Genomic DNA, 25,796 nt, shown 5'->3' with positions numbered 1-25,796 from the left:
TGGTTTGTCAATTCTAAAATAGCAAACATGAACTATGTTCCACTGCTAAACCAGTTTTTCTGTGATGTATTACAGTGAATTGTTTATTCTCTTCTCTCTCTCTCTCCATATATGTATATTCTCCTTTAAAAATATAATTTATTTATTAGTGGTTTAGACAGTAGAATTAAGATAAGAATCCTAGTTTGAAAAATAGTTGCGTTTATATGGCCCCAACTAAATTAAATTGATTTAGGGTCCCTTTTGATTTTTTGTAATAGTTCAATAAGTCGCAAAAATTTTCAAATTTATCAGAAAAGCTCAAGTGTTGTGACTCTTTGTATATTCAGTCTAAGACTTAATATCAACAAAAACATTTTGGTGCTTTTTATATACCTTTTGTTAGGTGCTGTGTAAGTTATTTTTTGCTAGTAAAATAATTCACTTGACATTAAGTAGTGAAAGACTGTTTGGGCATTAGGTGGGAAAAAAGAGTGGGTGACAGGTTATAATTTATCAGATACAAATTTCAAAAGCAGACATATCCATTCTCACTAATGGAAATCATGATGGTTTACTAAGCTACCTATTTTTAAAATTTTCTTTGAGTTACTGTGTGTGGCGAAAGTGATTAAGATTTTATTGTAATTTTAAGCCAGCAGCATTAAAAAAAAATGGTAGTAACATAATGGTGTCATGAATTTAAAAAGACAAAAATACCATCTAGCATAAAAAATTTATTAGCAGAAAGTACAGTAATATAAGCGACATATTTTTACACATCAGATGGGAAATCTAAGCACTAAACATGATTTCTCATATTCTGATAATCAGTGGGGTGACAGAGGCATCAGTGAATGTGCCATTGAGAAAAATGTGAGCATTAGATGGAATACGCAGCTGGCTTCAGCTCAGCATGCTGTAGCCATTTCTTTTCTGCTACAACCTTTTTGACAACATCTCTCACCCAGTGTCATTTGTAACTGTCTCTTTTTTCGGGAATGTTTATCTAAGCCTAAGTTTTTTAATTCTGAAAGACTCTCGTCTTCTTCCTCATTTTGTCTGTCAAAAATGATTTTCTTAAATTCTTCGAAATTAAGATTTGAATCCTTTAAAGCAGGTTGTTGTGGCTCTGCCGATGGCTGCCTCTCAGACAGTGTGGCCGTCAGCTCCTGTGGCAAATTAGGGGTGAATTCCAACATCGTAGTTAAGGTTTCTGCATCTTTGGTGATGGAGGATGGCATGATTTCTAAGTTTAAAAAGAAGGGGAGGAGAAAAAACACTCATGTTAAGAAACATCAGGAAAACTCTAAAATTTTGAATAGACATAAAGGAAAGCATTGCTTCAATACAATTAAACAGTAAAATGGAATCAGCAAGTGCCCCAGTACCTAAAAAACTTAATTTATTATAGTTGGGCAGTACTAAACTGAAGTACTAGAACATTACCAAGGTTCTGTTTTACTCCACTCGGACCCTCTGTCTTCTCTCCTTATGTCCCCTTAATGCATTCATCATAGCACTTTTCCCTCCCTGACACTTTTGAAGTCATCTTGACCATCCAAAACACACATGAATTTTTCTTAGCTGAGTAATCTTCTACCATGACGAAGCAAGTTCTGAGTTATGATAGTCACCCTTGAAAAACATATTAATTATTTTCAACTATCACATGGTCCATGGTGCCAAGTTACTGCTTCAGGATACAGTTAAAAAGGCAGAATTTTCAACTGCTCTGATATAGTTGGCAGGAGATACCAGTCTCTGATTCCCCTATGCATCTGTCTAACAATTTTTCTTCTCCAGAGTACTTACTACAAATTAATAGTATTTTACATTAAATAGAAAAATGGGTTAGGGGGAGGGTATAGCTCAAGTGGTAGAGCACATGCTTAGCATACAAAAGGTCCTGGGTTCAATCCCCAGTACCGCCTCTAAAAATAAATAAGTAAACTTAACTACCTCCCCCCACCAATAAAATAAATAAATAAATATATATATAAATAGAGAAAAAGAACACTAACCAACAAATCACTGACTAAGAGAGATTATTATCTGTTGTGGCGTGCGTCTCCCGACTAATGTACTGTGTATGGTTTTTGTTCCAGTGTTGTAGATCAGGAACTATGCAAGTTCTGTGTGTTCTTTCAGAAGGGAATCTATTCTTAAGCAGCATCCCAGGATGGGCAAACAATGAAGGTTGGAAGGCTGGGAACCTTCAGGGACCAGCTGACATCTTCCTTATTTATACCCATTCAGTTCAGTTGAACATTCACTGACTCTTTTCGTGTCTCCAGCACTACCAAATAGGAGATATAAATAAATAGTAAACGTTTCCTGCACTTAAAAAACTCTCCTAACCTTACCTATCCTTATTACATCATTTTTGAGAGTTATAGCACCAGAAACACAGATGATGTTTAAATTATAGTGTAACCTGGATCAGTTCTTGCTGTTCTTCATCGACAGCAAAAATGTCCTTTCCAACTTATTAATAAGGCATTTCTCCTGAAATAGTGAAAACAATGAGGTTAAGAGATCTAAATGTAAGCATGGAAGGAGGATTCCTGGGTAACCAACATGCCCCCTCACCCAGGCAGTAATGGTCTGGGACCGGTCCATTTTCTGTGAGTTCTGTAGCAAGAATCTCAGTTACTCTCCTTTCAGTCAACAACAAGCTTCAACGGTTGGAGTTTTCAGTAGAAAGAAAACAATACTCTAGCATTTAGTTTTTCCTTCTAATGCTGTCTCTCATTCAAGTTCTAAACTGGTATGACAGATGAGAATTTATACTACTTTTTGGTAGTCAGAAGTTTTTGCATTTTCCCCGGGTAAGACATCCCAAGTTCAATTCAATCTCCTGATAAAAAACTCTCCTGGCTCTAACTTAAACTGTCTCTAGCTGGGGCCTTATTGAATGCAGAGAAAACCTGATAGTAACTCTCCATAGTCTTAAAGCCAGTTAGTTAATGAATCAAGCAAACCATCTGTAGTGTCTGCCTCATTTATTAATACGTTATGTTTTTTGGCACTTCTTTTTTTTACAGTTGAAAAACTTTTATTCTGAAATATTTTTAAAGTTACACAAAAATTCACAAAAATATGTCAGAGATCTCAGGTATCTTTTTTTTTTTAATTTTGTTAAGAACATTTAACATGAGATCTACTCTTTTAACAGAATTTTAAGTGTTCAATATAGCATAATTTTCTGTAGGTACAATGTTATACATCAGATTTCTAGAACTAATTCAGTTTGCATAATTAAAGTTTTGCACATGTTACTTAGCAACTCCCCATTTTTCCCTCCTCCTAGTCCCTGATAATCACCATTTATTCTTTGCTCCTATGAGTTTGACTATTTTAGATACTTGGAAGTGGAATCAAGCAATATTTGTCGTTCTGTGACAGGCTTTTTCATTCAGTATAATGTATTCCAGGTTCATCCATGTTGTTGCATATTTTAGGATTTCCTCCTTTTTTTAGGCCAGTTGTATACATGCACTGCTTTTCTTTTTTCTTCATTCATCTGTGGATGGATATTTAAGTTGTTTCCACCCCTTGGCTATTATGAATGTTGCTACAATGAATATGGGAGTAGTAATGTCTGTTCAAGATCCTGATTTCAATTGTTATTGGATAAATACCCAGAATTGGGATTGCTGGATCTTTTTTTTTTTTTTTTTTTTTGAGGAACCGCCACACTGTTTTCCATAGTGGCTGCACAGATTTGCTTTCTCAAAAGTATAGTACACATGGGTTTCCGTTTCTCCACATCCTCAACCACACTTGTCTTTTGTTTATTGGTTATAGCCATCCTGATAGGTTAAAGTGATATCTCACTGGTGTATTGATTTACAGTTCCCTGATGATTAGTGATATGGAGCATTTTTTCTTGTACCTGTTGGCCATTTGTATGTCTTCCTTGGAGAAATGTCTGTTGAAGTCTTCAGCCGATTTTTAAATCAGGTTATTAAGTTTTATTGCTGTTGAGTTGTGGGCATTCCTGATATATTTTGGAAATTAATCCTCTAGCAGATATATACTTTGCAAATATTTTCTCCCATTCTATAGATTGTCTTTTCACTATTGATTATTTCCTTTGCTATGTAGAAATTTTTGACTGGTATAGCCCCACTTGTCTGATTTTGCTTTTGTTGCCTGTGTTGCCCTCTTTTATTAAAATTATTCTCTTTAATTTGTTTTGAAACATTTTTCAGCCCACAACAATTTTAGCTTTTGGAGTCTAAAAGATAGTATTCTCATTGACCTGAATTCATACAAATGCCTGTTAATCATTGTATTTTAGACTCAAATCTCACTAGCATAGACTTCTTCTAATTAAAATATCTATCTTGTTTTAAAAGGGGGTGCAGTAAGTGTTATAATTATGCACACATTGTGGGGAAAATGGTGAGCTAACAATTTAATAATGTAAAAACAAAGGGAAACTAACAATAGAGGTTTTAAATCTCATGAATCACAAATTATTGACACGTACTTCCAAAATAATTCTTGACTAATAATTTAAACATTTCTGTTGATCCTCACTTGTAGGCAGTATTCTGTTAGATTATTTCCAGGTAAATTATGTACTGAGCAGCGATACAGACAGTGTATTTTTATTGAGCTATAGTCAGTTACAGTGTGTCCTTAAAAATATTTTAAAATCACAAGCTCTTCTACAGAAATACAAATTTGGCTAAATGCCTGTATAGGTATAAATGTACTCAGAAAACCATTTTTAAGCAACAATCTGGAGACAATCCAAATGTCCATTAAGAATGGTTAAATATATATGGTAGATTTATGATATGGGATACTAGGAAGAAATTTTAAATTATGTTTTTGGAGAATAACAATGTGAGAAAGTGCTCACTGTATGATGTTAAATGAAAATGCAGGAGATCTACACATGTATCTCCATATGTTAACATTGCTTTCCAGTTCCTCTTTTAATACAGATATTTTTATTTTCTCATTAAATTCTCATTTTTTCAAAGTCTTTAATATCTATCTTTGCATTTTTCTCATTGTCTTATGTATACTTCTCAGCGTTTCATATGAGCACGTTATTTCTTCAGAAGGAGTGAATTAATGAATTCAATGAGTGCAATGCAATGTGGTGTTCCCTACACTGAATCACTAAATTCCTAAACTCTGCAGTACTCATCTATTAATATGATACAAAAATTATATAAGCACTTGCATTAAGTAAATCAATCTCTGACCAATGATGTCAAAATGTAAGTAATTTTATAATCGTGCTTTAAATCCCATAAAAGGGAAGTAATATCCTTAATGTTCACAATAATTTTCCAAGTGTCACCTATATACAGGATATACATATAGCCTGTAAAATACAGTTCTGGTTTATCATAAATTGCATATGTGTTACAAAATATGAAACACTTATTCATAATTGAGCTTGCCTTCTCTGAATTTAATATGAGCTCCTACACTCATGACACTAGCCTATGCCTCCAGTGAAAGTTCCCCTGCTATTTAAACTTAACTTCCAATATCTTTATAAATGGTTTATAAGTAACAAAGTGGGTTTAAAACAAAATTCCAGCTTTAAGCTGTACTCAGTTCTCAGTTCTTGCTCTTGCTTTTAAGGAAAATCCATTGCACCTTCCAAATGCTAGAAGCATCAATCAGATTTTCAGCTGTGTTTGTCAGAAGGGCAAACTTTCCCTTGACTCTTGGTCCCCTTTAGTTTTCCTTACAGGCTATCAGGCCCTTTTCTTTCTCTTCAGTCCCTTTTCTTACAAATGAACTTCAAGAACCAGTTCAAATAAGTCAGAAGCTAGGCTCTCCCCTTTGGTGAGGCTTACAAATAAAAATAAAATTAAAGGGGAAGTTTTCGATGTCATCGGTCACAGCCAGGTTTGTATGTTTGTTTGTTTGTTTGTTTGTTTGTTTTTAAATCGAAGGGGAGAGTCATTAAATCTAAGTCTCTTCGTGTTTACCACTTCAGGAGCCAATTAGAGGTCTGTGCCCTGTGCTCTTTGGTGTGCAAATACACTGGATAACCAGCTCACACCTCACTGTTTGCCCCCTGTCGTCCCAAGTCGAGATGCCCAGTCCAGTTGCCCCAGCTGCCAACAAGCCTGCCGTCATGCCCTGGGATCTTGTCTCTAGGATCCCTCCGAGTAGGCCCCACCTCCTGCGGTCTTTGGACACTTACCTGGTCTGTGTTCCCCCTTCTCCCTACACCGTCAGCCTGACTGCCAAGAGGTGAAGGGCAACAAGTGCCTCTCAGGTGAGACCATTTTCTGTTCTCGGGGCTTTCCCTCCCTCCCTCTGGTGCAATCCTTGGTGAGATCCTCACTGAAAAAGCAAGATACGAGGGAAAAGCCCAAACTTGGAGGCCCCGGCTTTAGAGTTAAGGGCTGAGCGCGGCAGCCAATGAAGTCTCGAGGTAGGGCGGGCTACCGTTCCGATTGGTCGGCAGACCGACAGCAACCAGTGGGAACCCGGGGTGGGAGCTCTCACCTGCTGGCGGTCCAGATCTCAGCCGAGGCTTCTTGTCCTGGCTCAGAGCGGGTCTCAGAGCGGGTTTTGGAGCCGGTCTCGGAGCCGGTCTCGGAGCCGGCCTCCCCCAGGAGACAGAGCCACAGATTTCGATCCAGAGGCGGACTAATTCGCGGCCGCATGCCTTAACGAAGTCGTTTGAACGCTCGCCTGAGGTCTCCTTAGGAAGTTGGCTCAGTAGCAGCCAGACACCTAGCAGGTGGGACAAGAGCAGGCGCGGCATCCTGGACCTGATCTGTGTTGCTGTGGGTGTTTCAGTCTTTCTGTAGATACTGCAGCTGCTGTTGCCTACCGGCCTCCGTATGTGTGCAAATCCCACACCTTCGGTTGCTTTCCCTGCCTGGCTCCTCCAAGTTTTTATAGCCCTCTGGCTACTACTTAGACCTTGAGTTAAGGGTCCAAGCTCCACCCCTTTCCCAACCTACCTCCTTGGAATTCCGCACTCCCCACCCTCTTCCCAGCACTAGTGCACCCCTCCCAACTTTCATCTGTTTGCTCATGGTTAGATTATTGGCCCATTTACAGTTGTGTTTTTCTTTCTTTTCTTATTCTGAAACAACTTTTTTTAACTTACGTAAACTTAAGTCAATATTTGAAGTTTTTATTAAAAAACTAAGCATGGCCATTACACTGAATTATCGCAACAGAAGTAAAATTGAAATCACCCATCTTCTTACAACCCAACATGAACATCTGCTGCATAACTTTGTAATCTAAATATAATTATAGTTAGATGAATTACTATTGTGTCTGGTGTATCAATGCATAAAAATATAGTGAATGAATGGATATATTGCTGACAAGAGAGGGAGAACTGATGATTTTTCTTCATCAAATCCTGGTAACACCTTGAAATTCTCAGTGCATCACGTTAAGCTTGTATACTATCTCAGTATACACTGCACTTTCTCCACTGACTTTCTTTCGACTCCTGTGAGAAATAGTTTGACTGAAACTCTTTACTTGAGTACTGTAATTTGAGATTGTATTCTGTACCCTTAGAGACTGAAGAAAACACACACAGAAATACAGAAACCAATCAAAAAACAACAAAAAAGGCAAGCAAGCCTGCAAGCAATGAGTCTCACAATTCCAGAAAGAATATTTTGGTAACAGGTTACACCACAAAAACTATGTTCTTTTTAAAAATTGTTCTCTGCTTGCTGTATTTTGTAGGAGATCTTTTAACACCTTCTAATTTAACTTTAAAAAATCCAACACAATTTGAGGTGATATGTTCACTACACCTTTCTAGATGGATGAAAACTTAACTTGTAAGTGTAAATAGATTCATGTTTCAGTAATTTGTGTGCTGTGTTCCTAATGTACTCAGGTTACCTCAGCTCCACAATGTATATTAGAGACTTGGAGGAAGTTAGGGTAACTTTGAATTAAAATAAAAAGTCAACAATCACTTAGTTATAAATACAGTTGTAGAATAGAATAATTCTAATTTCTAGGTTGGTCAAATGCTAAGCATTGCATAATTCTTGAAGAAAGAAAAAAGCCTGACCAAAGCTGTGGGATTGTCACAGGTAGTGATTTTAGACTGGTTTCCCCTATGACAAGCAGTTGGGGACAGACCTGTAAACTTAGGTTTGATGGTATTTTTGTGAATTGACAGTCATTTCAAAAAATAATCTATTTGCAAAGCTATCCTGCAAAGTAATTTCTCATTTAAAATGTAAATTTCCAGGGGGGTAAGTTTTTACTTTACTTAGGTGGTCTTGAAGCATCCTCACAGCTGTCCAATGAAGCAACCATCCTCCCATTTTACAGAGAGAGGAAGCAAGTTGAGAGTAGTCAAGTAACTTGTGTGACTTTGTTTGGCACATGTGCCAGATGTGGGCTTGCCCTACTGTTACATGTAACAGGGAAATGCAGGGTTCATGGACACAACTAGGAGGTGTTTAGTATACTTAAAAAAACCTTAAAAACCAAGGAAACTCTTTTAAAGAGAAAAACCAAATGAACGCCCTGCACACATCAGGTAGGTGTTGGACATGAGATTCTTAGTCACGTCCCCTGGATTCCAAAGCCCGCTTTCTTTGGTTCCACTGAATTCCTTGGATCCAACTCCAAGTGCAATTAGTCTGCATGGTGAAAGTTAATAGGTAAACATCAGAGTCTTTAAAACAGTCACTGGAGGGATAAAGCAGTAAGCAAACCTACGGTACTAGTGAGTGAAAGTGCCTCAGCCTCTTCCTAGACCCTTCCCCCTTGTCTATCTCAACTCTGTCTACTTCAGCTCAATCTTTAGTAGTAGAAATGATTTTTCTAAAGTCTCCTTCGGGCAGCAGTGTCCATGTAACACAGTTCTGGTCAATAGGACATAAGCACACATGTGGAAGTTTCTGGCAAAGCCTCTGCTTTTGTAATCCAGGCACTAAGACTTCTGCCTCCTTTTCCTACCTGAAACTCAAAGACTGAGACCCAGAGGTGCAGCATCCTTCTTGGAAGAAGAATGTGTGGAAAGTAGGAGGTAGAGAGCTGACAGGAAAACTGTTGAGGAGACTGCTGGCATCATTCAGATGCTTAAAAACAGGGCTGGATATTTACTCCACGGGCTTCTTTGAAGCCACTGTTGTAGCATTTTCTGTTATCTACAGAGAACACAATCCTGAGTGATACATATATATGTGTGAAATAAATTTTTATATGAGAAATAAATTAAGCTTACATTTATCAGTTTCTCATGAGAGTTTTAGGTATGCTTTAGTAGCTCTTGAATTACATATTTTAAAGATTGAAAAGTAATTATTTCAGAGCTTATACTTGATGGGTGACCACAGATTATCTTTGTACCACTCAAAAACTGGTCATATAATAAGAAGCAGTGAATTCAGCCTCTGGGGCGAGGAGCCTTCTCTGCCTCCCGGGATTTTGTGGAGGAGAGGGTGAGGGGCATGGGCGGGGGCGGGGGCAGGGTCTGTGGAGCTGCTTTTTTGTGTTGGGGGGCTGCATTTTGTCCTTACCAGGCTGTATGTTTCCTGGTCACTTCCCTTGTTTTTCTGGGTTAGAACGTCCACTACGTACATCTTTGTCCTGAATGACAGACAGCCTCTGAAGTTCCGTAGTCCCTTATTGAATTCTCTTGTTCATAGCCTTCTATCTGTAGCACCCTCCAGCCTCTACTACATTCAGTTGGTGTTGGCTAGCGGTTCTTTTAAAAATGACTCTGATCTTCTATATTTCACCGCTAATCGTTTTTTTGACAAGCTTTATGTCGTATAGTAAATTCCGATTTTCTCTGATCTGTCAGTAGCAGACAACCCCACTCCATCCCCATGATAATCAGTGCTGCATTGGATCTATTTTGGTTTGTACATTTCTCTTATTTATTTGAGATTTGGGGAAGAAGGAGAGGTGAATCTTTGTATTATTTCAAGCATCCTGGTCAAAAACCAGTGCTGACTCTATTTTTCATAGAGATAGAGTGTACGTGCTTCACTTCAGGTTGTCATGTTGCTTTACCAAGAAGACTGAAACGAAAAAATGAAAGAACTTGGGATCTTCAGAAAGTCCTCTTGTCAACAAACCTTTCGAAATCTCTTGGTTAAGAGATTAGAAAAGAGAAAGAACTTCATTATTTTCTTTTTCCTTCTATCTACTCAATAATATATGTGCTAAGGGAATATTCAGAAAGGATCATGCCACCAGATGGAAACTCCCTGTGAATAGGAGTCTTAGTTCTGTTCATTGATGATACATGCTTATCATGTAGTAGACACTCAATAAGAGGTCCCCCGATATACTAGTTTTATTGATCACCATAAATGTTAATATACGGAGTCTAAAATTAAGGCCCAACATTAGATATTACATGCTGCTTTAACGTCTGGTGAAACTGGGAGGTGGGCTTAAATGGCTTAACCACAAGTTCTCCTCCCCACTCTGCTCCCACAGTTAAAGTGCCCTAGCCATACAACCGCCCTCATCAAGAGCACCAGGCACAGTTCCTGCTTATCTCTGAGTAGTGGCTTTCATTTCTTTGCCAGCCCGTGGAAGTATTCCGAGCAAGTCACGTTCTCTCACAGTAACCAGGGGTTACCTCACTCTCCTGATGCTACAAGGCCTGCCTCACACAGCCCTTGGTTGTTCACTCCGTTCTGAGTGCAGCTCCCATGTAGCCTTGTGTGGCATGCAGTGTCCTCCTATCCTGGGCTGTGAACATGTGACTGATAGACTGCTGCCAGTCTCATCTCTCCAGTGTCAGTGTTGAATATTGCATATGGGCATGCCATAACCAGCTGGTTGAATAGGAGGCAATAAAAGAATTCGCATCAAAAAGAAGATGGACTACTCATGACCGAGGACGTCTGGTTGGCTTTAATGAGCTGCTCTTGGCTAATTAATTGGTTCCGTGAAATGGCAAAGGCCACCTGAGACAGAACGACCAATTCCTCTAGGCTTATGCTTTGGGCATAATTTATGTCTTTGCCAGTTTTGCCAACTCTTCCCACCCTAAAATACTCTCATTCCCAAGACAAGAATTGTCATCAATTTACTATACCACAGCTTTACATGTTGTTGGGTTTGGCCTGTATTTAGCAGGTGGCTTCTGAGGCTCCCACTTGTGAAGGTGGGAACAACTAACCTGAACTGATTGGCTCTTGAGTCCCAATTACCAAGGATCCAGCTAGAACATTCCATTCACTTCATCTAGCCTGGTAATCATCACTGGCAGATTGGGGGCAGTCATGAAGATGATATTTGTGATTGTGCACCCCTGGGACAGGTGCAGGGATGACCCTCTGTAAGGTTTGTGAGAAGGTGGGAGACCACCATCCTGGAGGGAATTAGGCATGGCACCCTGGTTGCTTAAGAAGAATTGTTGCTCAGGCAGAGGTAGTGCCTGTCTCTGGTGCTACTGCTTCCCTTGCTCTGTGACCTACACTCTTTTGACTCCCAGGTGTATCAGGGTGCAAAGTCATGGAGGTCTTTGGCCAGGTGCTGATGGGAAAGAAAAAGGGAGGGAGAATTTGGTACCAGCTGCTCCCAAGATACCAGAGGAGGTAACTCAACAGTTTTTCTATTGCAAAATCCCTCTCCAATATACTTCAGCTTTGCTTGGTGTTGTTGATTATATTTTAATATGGTTGAATTGCAAAGCCATCAGTTAGTCACTCTGCTTTGATTTTTACCTCACCACACAATTGGGAAGCAAACGAAAGTGTGAGTGTATGTGTGTTTATCAGAGGCTCTTTTAAGTAACAATTAAAATGAACTCAGGGTCAGTGCAGGCTAAGAAGCCAAGAAAAATGAATGGCCTGGTGGCTCAGAGAGGCCTCGCTGTATTGCAGAATAACAGAAATCCCTGAAAGTTATTTATCCAGTCAACCCTTGCAGGGACTCAAACCCACCTTTTTTGAGCCCTGGCTAGACTATGTCAGGAATATTTGAACAGCGTGATTTAATTTTAAGGGGAACGAAACACTATGCAATTCCAGATTCTGACGTGGTCTACAAACCAGTGCCAGATCTTAGGCATCTGTTAGCCTACCAGTATGCCTCCCAATCACTTCTTTCCCAAGTCCTCCAGAGGTCCCAGATAATCCATATGGATTAAATGAAGGAAATCACCTTCTCCTTACTCTACAAACTCAAACTGGTTCCCAGTCCTGCTATTTGTCCTTTTCATTTTTCTGAATCCAAAGTCACAGCCTTAGTATGGGTCCTGGTCCGTACTAAGGTGGACCGTTGCAGTGCCTCATTGATTGGGCTATGGGATCTTTCCTCTCTAGTTGACTACTCCCAATAAAATCCCAGTGCAGAGTTTTTCATGCTCATCACCCTTAGGATCGAGTGAACACTTCCTGGTGTTACACCCAAGGACCTTTCTTTGAGCTGTGCCTCCGGGCTCATTTCTTAACAAGTACCCCCTCTGCGGAACCTCTTGCTCCAGGCAAACCAAACAACCATCACCAGATCCCTGGACTTGGCACGTATGGAGCTGCCTTTAATCAGTCTTCTACCCAGGATGCCCTTCCTCTTTACCTCCTTTTCTTCATGGACAAGTTCAATGCATCCTTCAAGACCTGGCCCAAGTTCTCTATAACTATAATTGTATCAAAACTGTATGTTGTTTTGCTTGAGGGTAATGGAGATTGTATTCATGCTTGTTTTCCCCCTTTAAATTTCATCTCCTATATGGCTATGCCAAATCTCAGAGCCTGTCCCCTGGCTCTTCCCTGTGCCTAGAGATACTTTCCCTGTCCCCATACCTGCTCTTCACAGGACTGCCTGATTTATCATTGAAATCTCAACTCAAATGTCACCTTTGTAGAGAGGCAGAAACTACTGTCCCAGATCTAAAGTAGCCTCCCCCTACGTTTTTCTGTCATCTTGTTCCATTTCTGCTGAAGTATTTGTCACCATCAGAAACGAAGTTGTTTATCTTTGTGTTTATTTGTTCTGTCCCCAGTTCTCTCATGCCTCACTAGAATATACCTCCCTTCCTGGAATATAATAACCTTATCTGCTCATTCACGCATGTAGCCCTAATGTCTGCAAAAGTTCGTGACACATGGTAAGTAATAATAAAAATCCTTGGGATTAGTATATAATATGTAGAGTTTGTAATCATAGGAATGGACATAAATAGAATTATTTTATGCATATAAGTTTCTTGGTGAGGGAAAATAAAATGTTGGGCATCCTAAGCAACCTTCCCCTTCTTCCCACCTGTCTAGCAACTGTGTTCTGTGTCATTCTTTGGATGTTTTCACGTTTTGTCTTTCACAACTGTCTTTGCGTGTCAAGAATGCACTAAGACCTAAGTTTTTCAAGACCTTTTAGAGCATAAACAGTGGAGCCAAAGCATTTACATTCATGTTCCTGTCCTGTCCATGTATGACCTTGGGGAAGTAATTCCATCTCTCTGTACCTCAGTTTCCACATCTACAAAATGATGCCTGCCTCATAGGATTTTTGGGAACATTACAGAATATGTGCCAACAATCAGACAGTGTCTGGCCACAGTAAGTTCAGTATACACGTTAATCATTAATTTTAGTTGTTTTCTGTCATGTGGAGACAGGACAGAATTCACAAATCCAAATAGAAGGGGTATCTATGGGAGCCTAATGTGATGGGGAAAGTGTGAGTGACAGAGAAGTGATGAGTAGCAGGACTTTTGTTCCATGAATTGAAAACAATTGAGTTTATTCAGTTTACATTTAGATATTTGTAATACACACACATATAAAGGAAATCTGAAAGATTAGAGTTCCTCCTTGATTTTGTGTTGAATGTTATAAATTTTATTTTAAAATAGTTTAACAGAACTCATCTTGCATTTTATTATTTTAAAATAAAATCCATTATATCAAAGTCTCAAGCATGTAAAAAACTGTAAAGGCCATGATTGAAGTCAACAATTGTGTGTTTTGAGATTTGGTGGGTGAACATAATTTCATTTGTCTATGAAGAATTTACTCTGTTCCCTTCTTGCTTTTTCAAGGCTTTCAAAAGTGATCATTCCTTTTGGCAGCTGCAGCTTACTCTTTTCTGTTTCCAGTATGTTCTCGGCTTCACCTTAAATAAAGTAGAGAAATGTGCAAGGTGACAAAGGGGCCGTCGTCGGCATTGTGAGAAGGCCTACTTGTTGTGTTCCAGGGACACACTGTAACAGTGTGTGGAGGCATGCCCCCAGATCTCACAGTAAAATAGTTCACCCATTGTCCCCAGAAGGCACTTCCCAAAGGAAACGCAATCATGAATTCTGAAATTTCCTAGAGAGAGAAATCAGATGCCAGAGACTTTATTTAACAGAAGACAGCATTCTAAAATGTAGGAGAGAAAAAATACCAAGTAAAGAATTAGTTGTCTTAGGAGGGGTTTAGGGTGGCGAAATCACATATAATTCTTCGTCTTGCCTCTTAATATAAGTGACATGAGAGAAAATAAAGTTTACTAAAAAGTCTAATTTTTCAGAAAAGCTAATCTTTGACTCAAAACCATTTGTAAATACCCAAACTAATATTAAATATGCTTTAGTCTGTCTCCACATACATAGACACACACATACATATACCCATTTTTATAAACATGTCCTCTTTCAAATAAGAGCTAGTAATTTCTCGGGCCCGGTGATATTTGCCAGGTTTTATTGTGGACGACAAATGAGCAAGATTTTGAAAAACTGTAATATATGTTGTCGCCATTCCATAAACTCTCCTTGGGGTTGAAGGGAATTGTTTTTCTTTAAGCCCTCCTCTTTTAGCACACAATTTAATTTATATTCCAGACCCAAAAGGAGAGACTATAATTGGCAAGTTATGACAGCATTACAACCATCTGCAAACAGCTTTTCTTCCCGTCAGTCTTAAATAGTAATTAAAAGTCACTATAAAATTATATGTAATTAGGCAGGCTATTAATGACAGACTAGATGTTTCCATGTCAGTGTGACTACCATACGACAGATTCTTAGTATGTATTTTCAGAATGGCTGATAATAAATTCAGTCACATAGGAAGTGTATATCTCAGAGTCATCACTAGTTAAGAGGGCTAAATATTATAGCCTGAAGTTTTTAGTATGATAAGTTTCCTGGTGGATTCTAAAGTTGTTTTTTTAAACAGGAAGTTCTCACAACATGCCTTGGAAGTGTAAAATTTTATATTCAGTAGACTCTGATGGACCTTTAATGAAATTACCTTGCAAATATACAATCACAATGTTCTTATAAAACACACTTGTTCTCCATTAGTAATATGGTCAAGTGAGTGCTGTGTAATAGAGTTGAAATTTCTTAAAGCTACATATTAATTTTTATGAGGCACTGAGAATTCTAATGTCCTTATAAACAGTGAGACATAGTTGATCTCAGATTAATGAATTCTTAAGCAGATGAGTAAGATGAAACTGAGCAGGTTATTGAAATGAGTTTTAACAGTAGTAAATCAGTTATGTACAGTTAGTGTCCCACTTAAAATGAGATTGTACTCCAAAAGTTAATTTATAGATCCATGTTTTAGAACTCAGAATATGTTTTCCCGTAGTAATAATGCTATAAATCAACTTCCAGACCATCAACAAAAAACTGTTTAGCCCATATTATAGCTGAACCAATGGTTTACCAATATGGCACTCAAAGGACATTGTAATATAGTTTCTATGTGGAAAATGTCCTTCCATTTTCAAGTGAGAATTTTTAAGAACATATAAACCCTGTATCTCCCTAGACCTGGGAATGAGACGTTCTGCTCCCTACTCCCAATACCTGCAGAGGAGTCTGCACCTTCTCCTTTTGCATTCCAAACCCCACAGGTCCCCACAGGGCCTCAGGGATACTGATGGGCTTGTAGCCCAGGAGAGTACAGGATGGTAGAAACGAAGGCTTGGGAAAGTACTGTTTCCACTATGCTCTGGGTTGAAGGCTGGAGGAGTAGGGAAATAGGGATCCTCATGAGAGGTGTAGTGTGGTGGGAATTTGGAAGACATGAATATCCTAGACTAATGGGAAACTGTATCTTCCTGATACAGGAATGGCTTCTGTAGCTGCAGGGGTATTTTCTAGAGCTATAAGATCCAGAGTTCTGTGAGAACAGCACAGTACTGATGAATACTTACCAACCAGCTTTTCAGAAGAATGAAAATGTATGTAAGTTTATTATGAATTTTATTTATATGAAATATATGTAGCATACAATTTATGAATAATAAAATGTAGAATGTAATTTATCATTAATTCCATCTAGCAAATTGATTCTAGAATGTTTTTATTGATTGTTGTTGAACTCTTGTATCCATAGCTAACGTATAGATGCAGTTGATAAGAAGGTATAATTTTAACATGAGTGATGGTTGGTGTTTTCATTTATGTTAATGAGTAGGATAAAAGTGAAATAATGACATAAGTTGGAGCTTTACTTGTTTGAAAATGATATGAACTTTGCTACGTCAGATAACAGTTTTTAAATGTTAGGACAGTAATGTACCATAATAGCATAATTTCTATGCTATTCACAATGTAATGGCTATGGACATGACACACTTTAAAGTATAATCAGCATTGTTAACATTTTCTTCATCACTTTCTTAAGTTAGACCATCAGTTGGTAATGTTCCTTAAAGGGCCAGACAGCAAATATTTTATTCTTGTAGGATCTTACATTTCTGTTGCAATGATTTGGCTCAGCCATGGATATGGGAAAGCAGCCACAGACATTTCCATTCAGAAATGAATGGACAAGTTTGTGTTCCAATAAAACTTTATTTTCAAAGCAAGTGGCCAGCCTCCAGCCCATAGTTTTGAACTCCTAGTCTAGACAGTCAACAAAATAATAAATCAAGCTTTGATTTGGCATTTGCAGATTCCCATGGTGTAAATACTCTCACCATGACCAACTTCAAGGTGATATTTTAATGGGATGTCACTGAATTCAGAGTTGTATCTGTATTTTATTGTGTCTGTATATTGTATCTGTATTTTTACCATATAGATACAGTAGATATACATAACTTAAGAAAACAGATATATATAACTTAAGAGGATAGATAATAGTAAAATAATTAGAAACTGAAATTCAGAGTATTTATCATTTTTAATATAATTTAATATTATTTTAAAATTTTATTTAATTTTAATTTTATATAATGTAATTTTTGATAATGACTATATTTAACAATATGCTTACAAAATTCCTGAAAATTTGACAGTTGGTTCTTGTGAGCTGGTATGAGCTGCCTCCAGCACACCACTGTGTGAGAGGAAGTAGACATATTGGTCATTGGAAGCTCAGGGAGAGTCTTGTCAGAATCTTCATAAGTCAAGGGGTCATAAGGAGTGGATCCTTGAATCAGAAAATGAATCAGAAATAGAGACTCTGGTTTACCAAAGACTTACCTTTCATTCTTTGTAGAAGGGTTCCATAGCCCAAGTCAAACTGGTAGGTAAGGACAAAGCCTAATGGAACAATAGGGAAGATGAAGGCTGGCTTCTTCCTTTTTATTGCTCTGATTCAAGAACAAAAAGAATGAATATCAAGGAATTCCTTGTAAATACATACCTCTACACTTGATGAAAAAAAAAGTTTACCTGCCTTTTGGAAGAATATCCTCCATTTCAGAAGCTACTTAATTCATTTACGTCTTGTATGGAAATAGGATTTCCTAACCATTAACCCCTCAGCAGATTGTGCATTTCTTAGGTAGGGTCTATGCTTTGTTTTTTGTTTTCTTTTGTTTCTTTTTTTGTTGTTGTTAGGAAAAAAATTATTTATTATTTTTTTTTATTTTTGAGTAAAGGTAGATTTATTTACAGAGACAGGTATTGCATAGAGTGTAGGCTGTTTGAGAATGGAAGAGAAAGGCCATGAGATGTGGGTGTTTGCTGCTCAGGATAAAGTAGATACACATTCCATAGACAGAGTGCTGGATGTCTCTGAAGATGAGGGAGTGAGAGAGGTGGCCAGGAGTCATGGTGTTGCTAGTTTATATAAGCTTGGTAGCTTCATATGCTAACATGTTGGGGTACTATTTCCAACTACCCTGGAGAAGGAGTTGGGATTCCCAGGGACTGGGCCACTGCCTAGCCTTTGACCTTTTATGGTCAGCCTATGGGAGTGCCATTTACCATGCTAATGTATTACAGCGAGCATATAATGGAGCTCAAGGTCTCCCACCATTTTAGTCAAATCTCCCACCTTCTTGCTGGGAGTTGAACCTTCCACCATTTTGGTGTTAATTGCTGTCATTCCTTAAAAGGCTGTGCCCTGCCCCCTTCCTTCCTGTCCCATTTCCCCCTCAAAGATTTTACTCCCATAATCTTATGGGGTTGCAGAGAAATGATAGTGCATCTTCTGAAACTACTTCCAGGCTTTGAAGGGGTGTTGATCCTGCCTATCAGGGAGTAAAAATCTCTGAATGCCTAATCTAGGTGCCCCAGGGGCAGGGCAGCCTTCTGTTTTTGCGTCAAAGGGCGGTATGGGCTGGAATCCTTGCATAGCCATCATCTGATGTGGGACTGTTGTAACCCACCGTTTGCACAGACTTCTGATGAATCTTCTTAAAGATGACGCACCTTTGTAACAGCAGTTTAACTGTGTGTAACGACAAAAGACTTAAAAGGCATGGTTAAACACCTGTAATTGATAGAGACTTGTTTACAATTACGAGAAGTATGACTGATTATATTTAACTTAACGTACCAAATAATCCTAGTTAATTTAATATGTAAGATGCCTCAGTGTTTCTTTAAAGCATCTCAAGGTTAGCTGGACCTACAAAGAACTTTCAGAATTTGTTAAAATATTTAAAATCCCAATTATGCATGAAACTTTTTTTAGTGTTTCTTTTTTGCAAACCTTTTACTGAAAACACACATCTTACTTTTTTAGCATACTGAAATTTTTTTTTATTATTTTAGTAGCTTTGATTACATATATTATAATTTTAACTCTTAAAAACCTTAAATCTCTGGAAAAAAACAAGAAGCAAGCAATTGTGAATTGGTTGTCATACCAGCATTTTTGATTGGAAAACTTATGCTTTAGTTTTTTCTCCTAAGAAGGCAAAGTTAGGTAAACTTAGACCTTCCCAGCAAATAATGTTTGAATATTTTATAAATGACACAGATAGTAAGTTTTTAAAATTTAACTTAGTTTTAAGTTTCAGTTACCAAAATCTGAACAGACAATTTTAGATAGGCATTTCCAAAACAAAACTCCTATAGAGTTTACCCAAAAGCTCTTATTTTGTTTACTTTTCTTTCTTGAAAATTTTTTTTTCTAACATGAGTTCCTTTCCTTGTTGACAAATTTGTAACTGGTATAATAAATTCTTATTTGACCTCAGTAAGCCTAGGTGCAACTTAAGTATTATACTTAACATTGATGACTCTAAAGACATGTTTATATTAATTAGACCAACAGCTTAAGCTAGCTTTCAATACCAGTACTAGTACTCAATACTTTTTTGATAACATGAACCTGAAATTCATTTTGGCTAATTTCCTTTATATCTTTGAGTATTTATATAAGCACTTGATTTTTTTTTAAAGCCAATGAAATAGAGCTCTTTCACAATTTAATTTTGCCAATACCATACATCTATGACATACATATAATACATAGAGACCTTATAGTTTCCATTTAAAAATTTTAGCCATGAACCAGATATAACAATGTAAAACCCATCAGTTACTAAAGAGGTTGGATTTAAATTGGGTTTCTGGAAGATAGAACAAATTAAAGTAGCTTATCTAGATGGCTAAACCTGTTTACTAATATCTATAAAAAGAGACAACATTTCTATTTGTCCTTAACAAGTTAAGTTTCAAATTATTTATTCCCCCTTTTTGGAAATTTGTATTGTAAAAAGATGGTGAGATAGGGGTTACTGGAGAAGACCAGGTAAAACATTTATATCTCAAAGGCTTGAGGAGAAAAGCAAGTTGCTTTGTTCCTTTAAAGCCAAAAAAGGTTCTTTGATACTTACAATTTCTTAACATAAGTAGGGGAAGTTTTGGGTGTGGTAGAAGGATTGGTGGGTTTTGTATTATTTCTGGAGCCACACCTCTTATCCTGTAAAGACTAGATTTGTAAAACAGACAGTTTTGTGTTTCCTCATTTAGCTTAGGGGAGAAGGCTTCCCTAAAAATTTTCATCTGGCTCCGAATATCAGCTATGGTCAGTTTAGTCCAATGGCCTCCCATTTGGCACTGTATTTACAAACACTTTTGAGAATCCTTTTTGGGTTTGAGAAGTTTTTTTACATTATGGCTCCTTGGTTTGGCCTTTGATCTGAAGAGGCTTGCCTATAGCCTCACACGTTCCCATTTCTAATGATAGCCTGACATTAGTAGCTCTGTCAGGGACCTTAGTTTATCAGACAGCAGGGTTCACTTGAGAAACAATATGGGGTAGGAGACTGGCTCGGGACTGAGGCAGGCTCCTAAAGCCAAGAATAGTCATTTTTCTTGGTGGATATCTTTCACGTGAAGGTTTCTGAATTGAATGATTGCCTGGAATTTAGTGAACAAGTCCACTCCCAAGGAGGGGATGGGGCACTCAGGCACCAGCAGAAACTGGTGTGCAAAAGTAAATTTCCTAGCAAGTGCTTGTCTTGGGGCCTTCTATTGATCCCCATTGTTACACAGGATTAGGAGGACAAGGGTCCAGGGAAATTAGTTAGCAGTGTAGGCGGCCCCTGTATTTAACAAGAAAATAACTTCCCTGCCTGCCAAGTCAAGGATTACCTGAGATTTCTTCGAAGAAATGACCGGATGTCCTGTGGGAGCCAGGGAGGGTCTTAGGCCCTGTCAGTCTTTTGTCCTCTTGGTCATGATTGGTTTGGGAGCCTCAAGCCTCCTTCATGACTAGGGGCAGTCCTGTTTCCAGTTGACCTTTTTGTTTGTATATTGAGCAGGGTCCTGGTGGACTTTTCCCATACATGGGACACTCATGCTTCCAGTGGCTCCCCTGGCTGCAGTTAAAGCAGGTCCCTTGTCAGCAAGACAGTAGCTCTGATCCAGATGTCCTGGGTCCTGACCTTGCCATGGGTCTTTGCAAGTGAGAGTAACCCTGAGATGGTGCAGGGGTTAGGGCTGCCGCTAAGAATTGTGCTTTTCACTGTTGTCCCTGAATCTTTCTTGCCTCTTCAACCCTGTCTCTATTGTTAAATACTCCAAATGCCATATCCATGAGCATATTCATGAGAGTCTGGGGTCCCATAGCTGTCTTTTGTAATTTTTTCCTAACTTCTGGGACTGACTGAGTGGTAAAATGGATATTTACCAGGACTTCCTTCTCAGGGGTCTTGGGATTAATATTAATATACTTTTTAAACACCTCCACTAAGTGGCCCTGGAAGCTGGCAGGATTCTTGTCTTTTCCCTGTGTTACTTCTCTGACTTTGTCATAGTTGAATGGCTTAACAACATACATTGTAATCCCCTCTATGAGGCAAGTTACCATATAGTTTCTGTGTTCAAGCCCTCTACCTCCCTGTTGGTAGTTCCAGAGGGGATCTTGGTCAGAAATTGCATTCCCCCTGGTAGGGTAGATTATATGTCCCTGATTGTGGGCAGCCAATTCGTCAGCATATGCCTGGGGTGCACTGAGGATCTGGCTTTTTTACTCGAAAGTGCAACAGGTTGAGAGGAGGACTTGTAGGTCCCCTCAGGTAAGCTCATAGGCCATTGTCAGCCTGGCAGATTCCTCTGTGAAACCTACTGGAGTCTTCAGAGAAATGTCCAAATTTCTCCTTGCAAGTAGCCAAATCAGCCATAGAAAAGGGGATGTGAACCCTGATTGTTCCTCTAACATCTGCTGGCACTTCCCTTAAGGGGCAGAGTTTGGTAGTAGGAGGTTGGTAGGTAGCCCCACTTTGAGTAATACTAGAAGGACTTTCCTCTGGTGAGGAAGATGGTGGGGAAGACTGTTCCCCCTCAGAGCTGGGGGAAGTAGGAGTTCCTGGCTGTGGACCATGGGGAGCTGGACCCATAAGGGGGATCATCTAAAACATCAAGCTTCTGTGGGAGGAGGCGCTTTGAGGGGACACGAGCCAGGCATACCTGGTAGTAGCTTCTTAGACCTGGGTCTTGGTATAGGATCAAGAATGTTTGGACTTATTGGATTTCCCTGCATTTACCTCCTCTTTTACAAAATAGGTCTAACTATAGGATGGTATTGTAATTTAATGATCCTTTTTTTTTTGCCAGACCTCTTGGTCTCCTAGTTTGTGTAGTATTATAAAGGAAAATTAATTCCTTTTTTCTCAAACTATCTTGTTTAAACTATTCCCAATTAATTAATATGCATCCTAATGGGGAGTCCTTTGGAATACTTGTAGTTGTCCACATTTTGCTTAGGAAGTCCTGTCCATGAGCCTGAGGTGACTCCTTTGGACTAGTCAAGGAAAGGAGCAAGGGCCAGCAGGAGAAAAGGTGACTAGAGTCTAAATCCTTTAGAGGGAAGGAGGAGACCTAGGTCCTGAGTCAAATAACAGATCACCTTCTGCGAAAGAAAGGAAATAGATAGCATTGAAAGGTAGAAATCCAGGACAAAAAGGGAATGCTATAGCCACAATGCTTCCTATACCAGAGATTTGTAGGCCCACTGAGGGAGTGCGCTCCCGCAACTCCCGCCTATGGAATGCAATGAGGCCATACATCCTGAGGGCACTTGGGGAGCGCTGGGGCCACAGATTTTTAAAAGGGAAATTCCCAGAGTCCCATAATTTGGGGCCACTTTCACAGTTCCGGTGTCTTGGAATCGGACTGAGACTAAGACCTTGTAGAGAAGTGGAACTGGGCTTGAGGAGCCACAGAGGGGAGGCTCACCCAATCAGTTTGCCAGTTACTTGCCATGTGGTCTTAATTTGGATGTCTGAGTGGTCCTGTTGGTAGATCTTCTCCAGTCCGAAGACAAAGAGCGTTAGAGGAGAATGAGAAAATATTGAGGAGAGAAAAGCCTTGGGTGTGGTGAACTCCGTGGCTAGAGAGCTGGTCTCTGCCAGATCTTGCAGGGAGCATCAGCTGCCACCTAAGGGCTGCTTCAATCTGCATGGCATGGGAGAAACCCCCTGCCACCCTCCGAAGGGAGGGGAGCCATAGCCCAATAGGCAGATCGAGATTATGCCCTTTAAGCCCTGTTTCTTTAATTAAATGCCCCACGTTTGGCGCCAGGGAGATAATACAGGAAAAACGAATGTGGGACATGAGGAGTGCTGTGTTCCAGGTCTCGGCTGAGTCCCTGGGATGTGCCCCGCCAAGTGGGGGTCCTTGGTTTCACGCAGGAGAGAATTCAAGAGTGAGTCACAGTTGAGTAAAGGTAGATTTATTTAGAGAGATACATACTGCATAGAGTGTAGGTTATTTCACCAGTCAAAAGACATGCCATGAGGTGTTGGGGATGGGTGCTCAGATTAAAGTAGACAGAGTGCTGGCTGTCTCTGAAGAATGAGGGAGCACAAGAGAGGCAAAAGGAGAAAAAAAATTTTAATACTTAAAACCTAAAAATTCAAAAGAAGGTAAAACTAACCAACTAGAAATGAATCAAGTAGAATGAGAAATATGTTTTGTTTATCTTTCGTTGATGTTGAGTCTCAGATTACTCATTTTAAAAGTGGTTAAATATTGATATCTATCCCTTAGGGGCTGTGGAGGTAAATCTGTAGAGACCTCTTTCTATCGTGGTGTTAAATAAGTCCTCTCTCTAACTTATAGAATGGAGAAAAGGACAGAAGAAATCTAAGAAACTGAAGGCAGAATTAACTATTACTACCCTGGTTCTACAGAGTTACTGCCAAGGACTAAGCTTTAAGGGTTACTTTGTTTACATACATATGTTCTTTGGATCAAAGTCCTATCTTGGCCAACTTAATAATAAGATAATGGCAAAGACAAAAACAAGTAAATGATTTAAGAAAGTTTTAAAGTAAACAGCAAACATACCCAGCTGTTAAAGAGATTGCTGCAATGCCAAAAAATGTTCCAAAATATTTGAGGAATTCCCGTGACCAAGCAATCTGCATCGCCATCTGTCTTTCTCTCATTTCATTCTGCATCATTAGCTGCCTTTCCAGCTGAGGACAAAACAAAGGACAGTGTAATTACTCATCTTTTGAATCCCAGTATAGTTAGTAACCGTCTTTTCCAGTAGATTTTCATTCTTCAGTGGCTTTGAATCTTTTTTTTTTTTTTTTTCACCCTCAAGGGACTCTTCACTGAAGTCCTTCTGGAATATATACAGAATAGATGTGATATTCTTCTTCTGCATCCTGAGGTCTTGAATGCATCTAGTCTGGAGCCTTTATTCAAGCCTAAAATATGTGTTCAGCTTACCATATAACATGTGAGAAAAAAGATCTTTGTGCCTTTAAATACAAATACATTTTATTGGCCTTCATTACCATTTGCATTAAAATTATTTTGCTTTCCAAATCCATCCAACTCCAAACTGAAGCTCATTTGAAATATCAGGTCCATATCACATTGTGCTATGATGGTATTTCGAGACATCAATAGACATTTTGCTTTGCCATATTTTTCTTGTTGCCTCAAGTCCTTCACCGGTTTAGTCACTGCCTTTCACTGCCTTAGAATAGAAAGCAAATACAGTCCAGATCATAGTGTAATCGAGAAGCAGGTTCTTGTCTCATCTCAGAAAGAATTCAGAAACAAGACCTGGAGGTCAAGAAAGCAAAGCAAGGATTTATTAAGTGATAGATGGTATGCTCTCAAGGGGAGAGCGGGAAAACCCAGGTGGATAGCTGCCCTGAATTTCTTTGGCAAGCTGGTTATATGGGTGTAAAAATGAATGGGCAGAATATTCATTGGTGGGGAGGGTCTTGGGGTTGTCTTTCCTGATCTTCATCCCAGCTCCACCTTCCTGAGGGTAGGAAGGATTTTTTTTTTTAATGTCCTTATTTAGTCTTGATCAGGAAGTTGGATGAGGGCATAATGAGCAAAAGGTTACATTCAGATGAGGGTATGATGATGAAGGGTTACGTTCTGATGGTGGAGATTCCTGTCTTGTCCGGCTTTTCTTTGTTTGTCTCCAGGACACTTGTCAACCCAAAATGTATGGTTTCTTATCAATCGAGGGGTTGATCTGCCCAGAGACCTCATTGCTCACAAGATGTATGGTTTCCTGCCATTTGGCCTGTGTCCCCCTTTCTCTGCTCATATCTATCTACCTACCTGCTCTAATAATTCGAGAGTAAATTTCTGAATGGATTTTCAGAAAATGCATAGGAGAAGCAACAGTCTCAAAGCCCACACTCACTATTTTGAAAGAGTTACATTCTTGAGAGAGAAAAGTTGTTTTCTTTTTAAATTCTCAAATCTGGGCACTGTGTATCATTAGCAAAACCAGAAGGTAGCAAGCATATAAGCCACAGGTGGGGAGGGCTGACTAATAATGGAACTCAGTTTTGCCTGCCTGCCTTTTCTCTACTGTGGGAAGGGACTGGAAGAGGAGAAAGGTCTCTTGGCCCCTTGGAGGTTGAAGCTCCAGAGGATGTGATGGACTTTGAGTTTGAGAATCCCCAGACAGAGAGCACTTGCAGTCCTGCCTTCTGTCGAGAATTCTGGGAAGGGGCATCTAAAATAGAGAAGAAATGGCTGCAGGGCAGATCTAGGCCTATAGAAGGACTAAGAGAAGCCATCTCAGTACCCCTCAGCTGCTGAGGGGTGTGGAGGTAGTCTGCGAGGTTCTCGTGTCAACCTGGGGAGGGGCACAGAAAGTAGCTGATAATTGAAAGCAAGTGGCTTACTAGGGAGTCTCCAAAGCCTAGGATTCAGGGATGCCATAACAGACACTTGGGTAGAGACT

At 39.2% G+C, this 25,796-nt stretch overlaps 2 protein-coding genes across 3 annotated transcripts; both read right to left on the bottom strand.

The window, feature by feature from the left end:
* Positions 1-843: 843 nt before the first annotated feature.
* Positions 844-7,021, bottom strand: LOC105079171 (prorelaxin). 2 transcript variants are annotated; one of them, XM_010967878.3, is made up of 2 exons: positions 6,475-7,021; positions 844-1,228 (listed from the first exon to the last, which is right to left on the bottom strand). In XM_010967878.3, exons 1-2 carry the CDS (start codon positions 6,734-6,736, stop codon positions 891-893), a joined length of 600 nt encoding a protein of 199 aa, XP_010966180.1. In that variant the 5' UTR covers positions 6,737-7,021; the 3' UTR covers positions 844-890. The 2 variants fall into 2 exon arrangements, with proteins under 2 accessions (XP_010966180.1, XP_045360939.1); XM_045504983.2 differs by lacking the exon at positions 6,475-7,021 and adding an exon at positions 6,167-6,328.
* Positions 7,022-13,656: 6,635 nt separating this feature from the next.
* Positions 13,657-24,071, bottom strand: LOC105079170 (plasminogen receptor (KT)). Its single transcript, XM_010967877.3, has 3 exons — positions 23,915-24,071; positions 17,366-17,475; positions 13,657-14,049 (listed from the first exon to the last, which is right to left on the bottom strand). The coding sequence occupies exons 1-3, from the start codon at positions 24,028-24,030 to the stop codon at positions 13,928-13,930; spliced, it is 348 nt and encodes a 115-aa protein (XP_010966179.1). The 5' UTR covers positions 24,031-24,071; the 3' UTR covers positions 13,657-13,927.
* Between the last annotated feature and the right edge of the window lie 1,725 nt (positions 24,072-25,796).

This window comes from Camelus bactrianus, chromosome 4, assembly GCF_048773025.1.
Source record: "Camelus bactrianus isolate YW-2024 breed Bactrian camel chromosome 4, ASM4877302v1, whole genome shotgun sequence".
Classification (NCBI taxonomy): domain Eukaryota; kingdom Metazoa; phylum Chordata; class Mammalia; order Artiodactyla; family Camelidae; genus Camelus; species Camelus bactrianus.
This window is presented reverse-complemented; position numbering and strand designations above follow the sequence as displayed.

Coding starts and splice junctions, on each gene's coding strand:
- LOC105079171 (XM_010967878.3), bottom strand. CDS start 6,736: ATGCCGCGCCTGCTCTTGTCCCACCTGCTAGGTGTCTGGCTGCTACTG. Junction 1,229..6,474: donor GAGATCTGGACCGCCAGCAG/GTGAGAGCTCCC, acceptor TTTTAAACTTAG/AAATCATGCCATCCTCCATC.
- LOC105079170 (XM_010967877.3), bottom strand. CDS start 24,030: ATGATGCAGAATGAAATGAGAGAAAGACAGATGGCGATGCAGATTGCT. Junction 17,476..23,914: donor GCAATCTCTTTAACAGCTGG/GTATGTTTGCTG, acceptor TTCTTGAATCAG/AGCAATAAAAAGGAAGAAGC. Junction 14,050..17,365: donor CCTTCTACAAAGAATGAAAG/GTAAGTCTTTGG, acceptor ACTTTATTTAAG/GTGAAGCCGAGAACATACTG.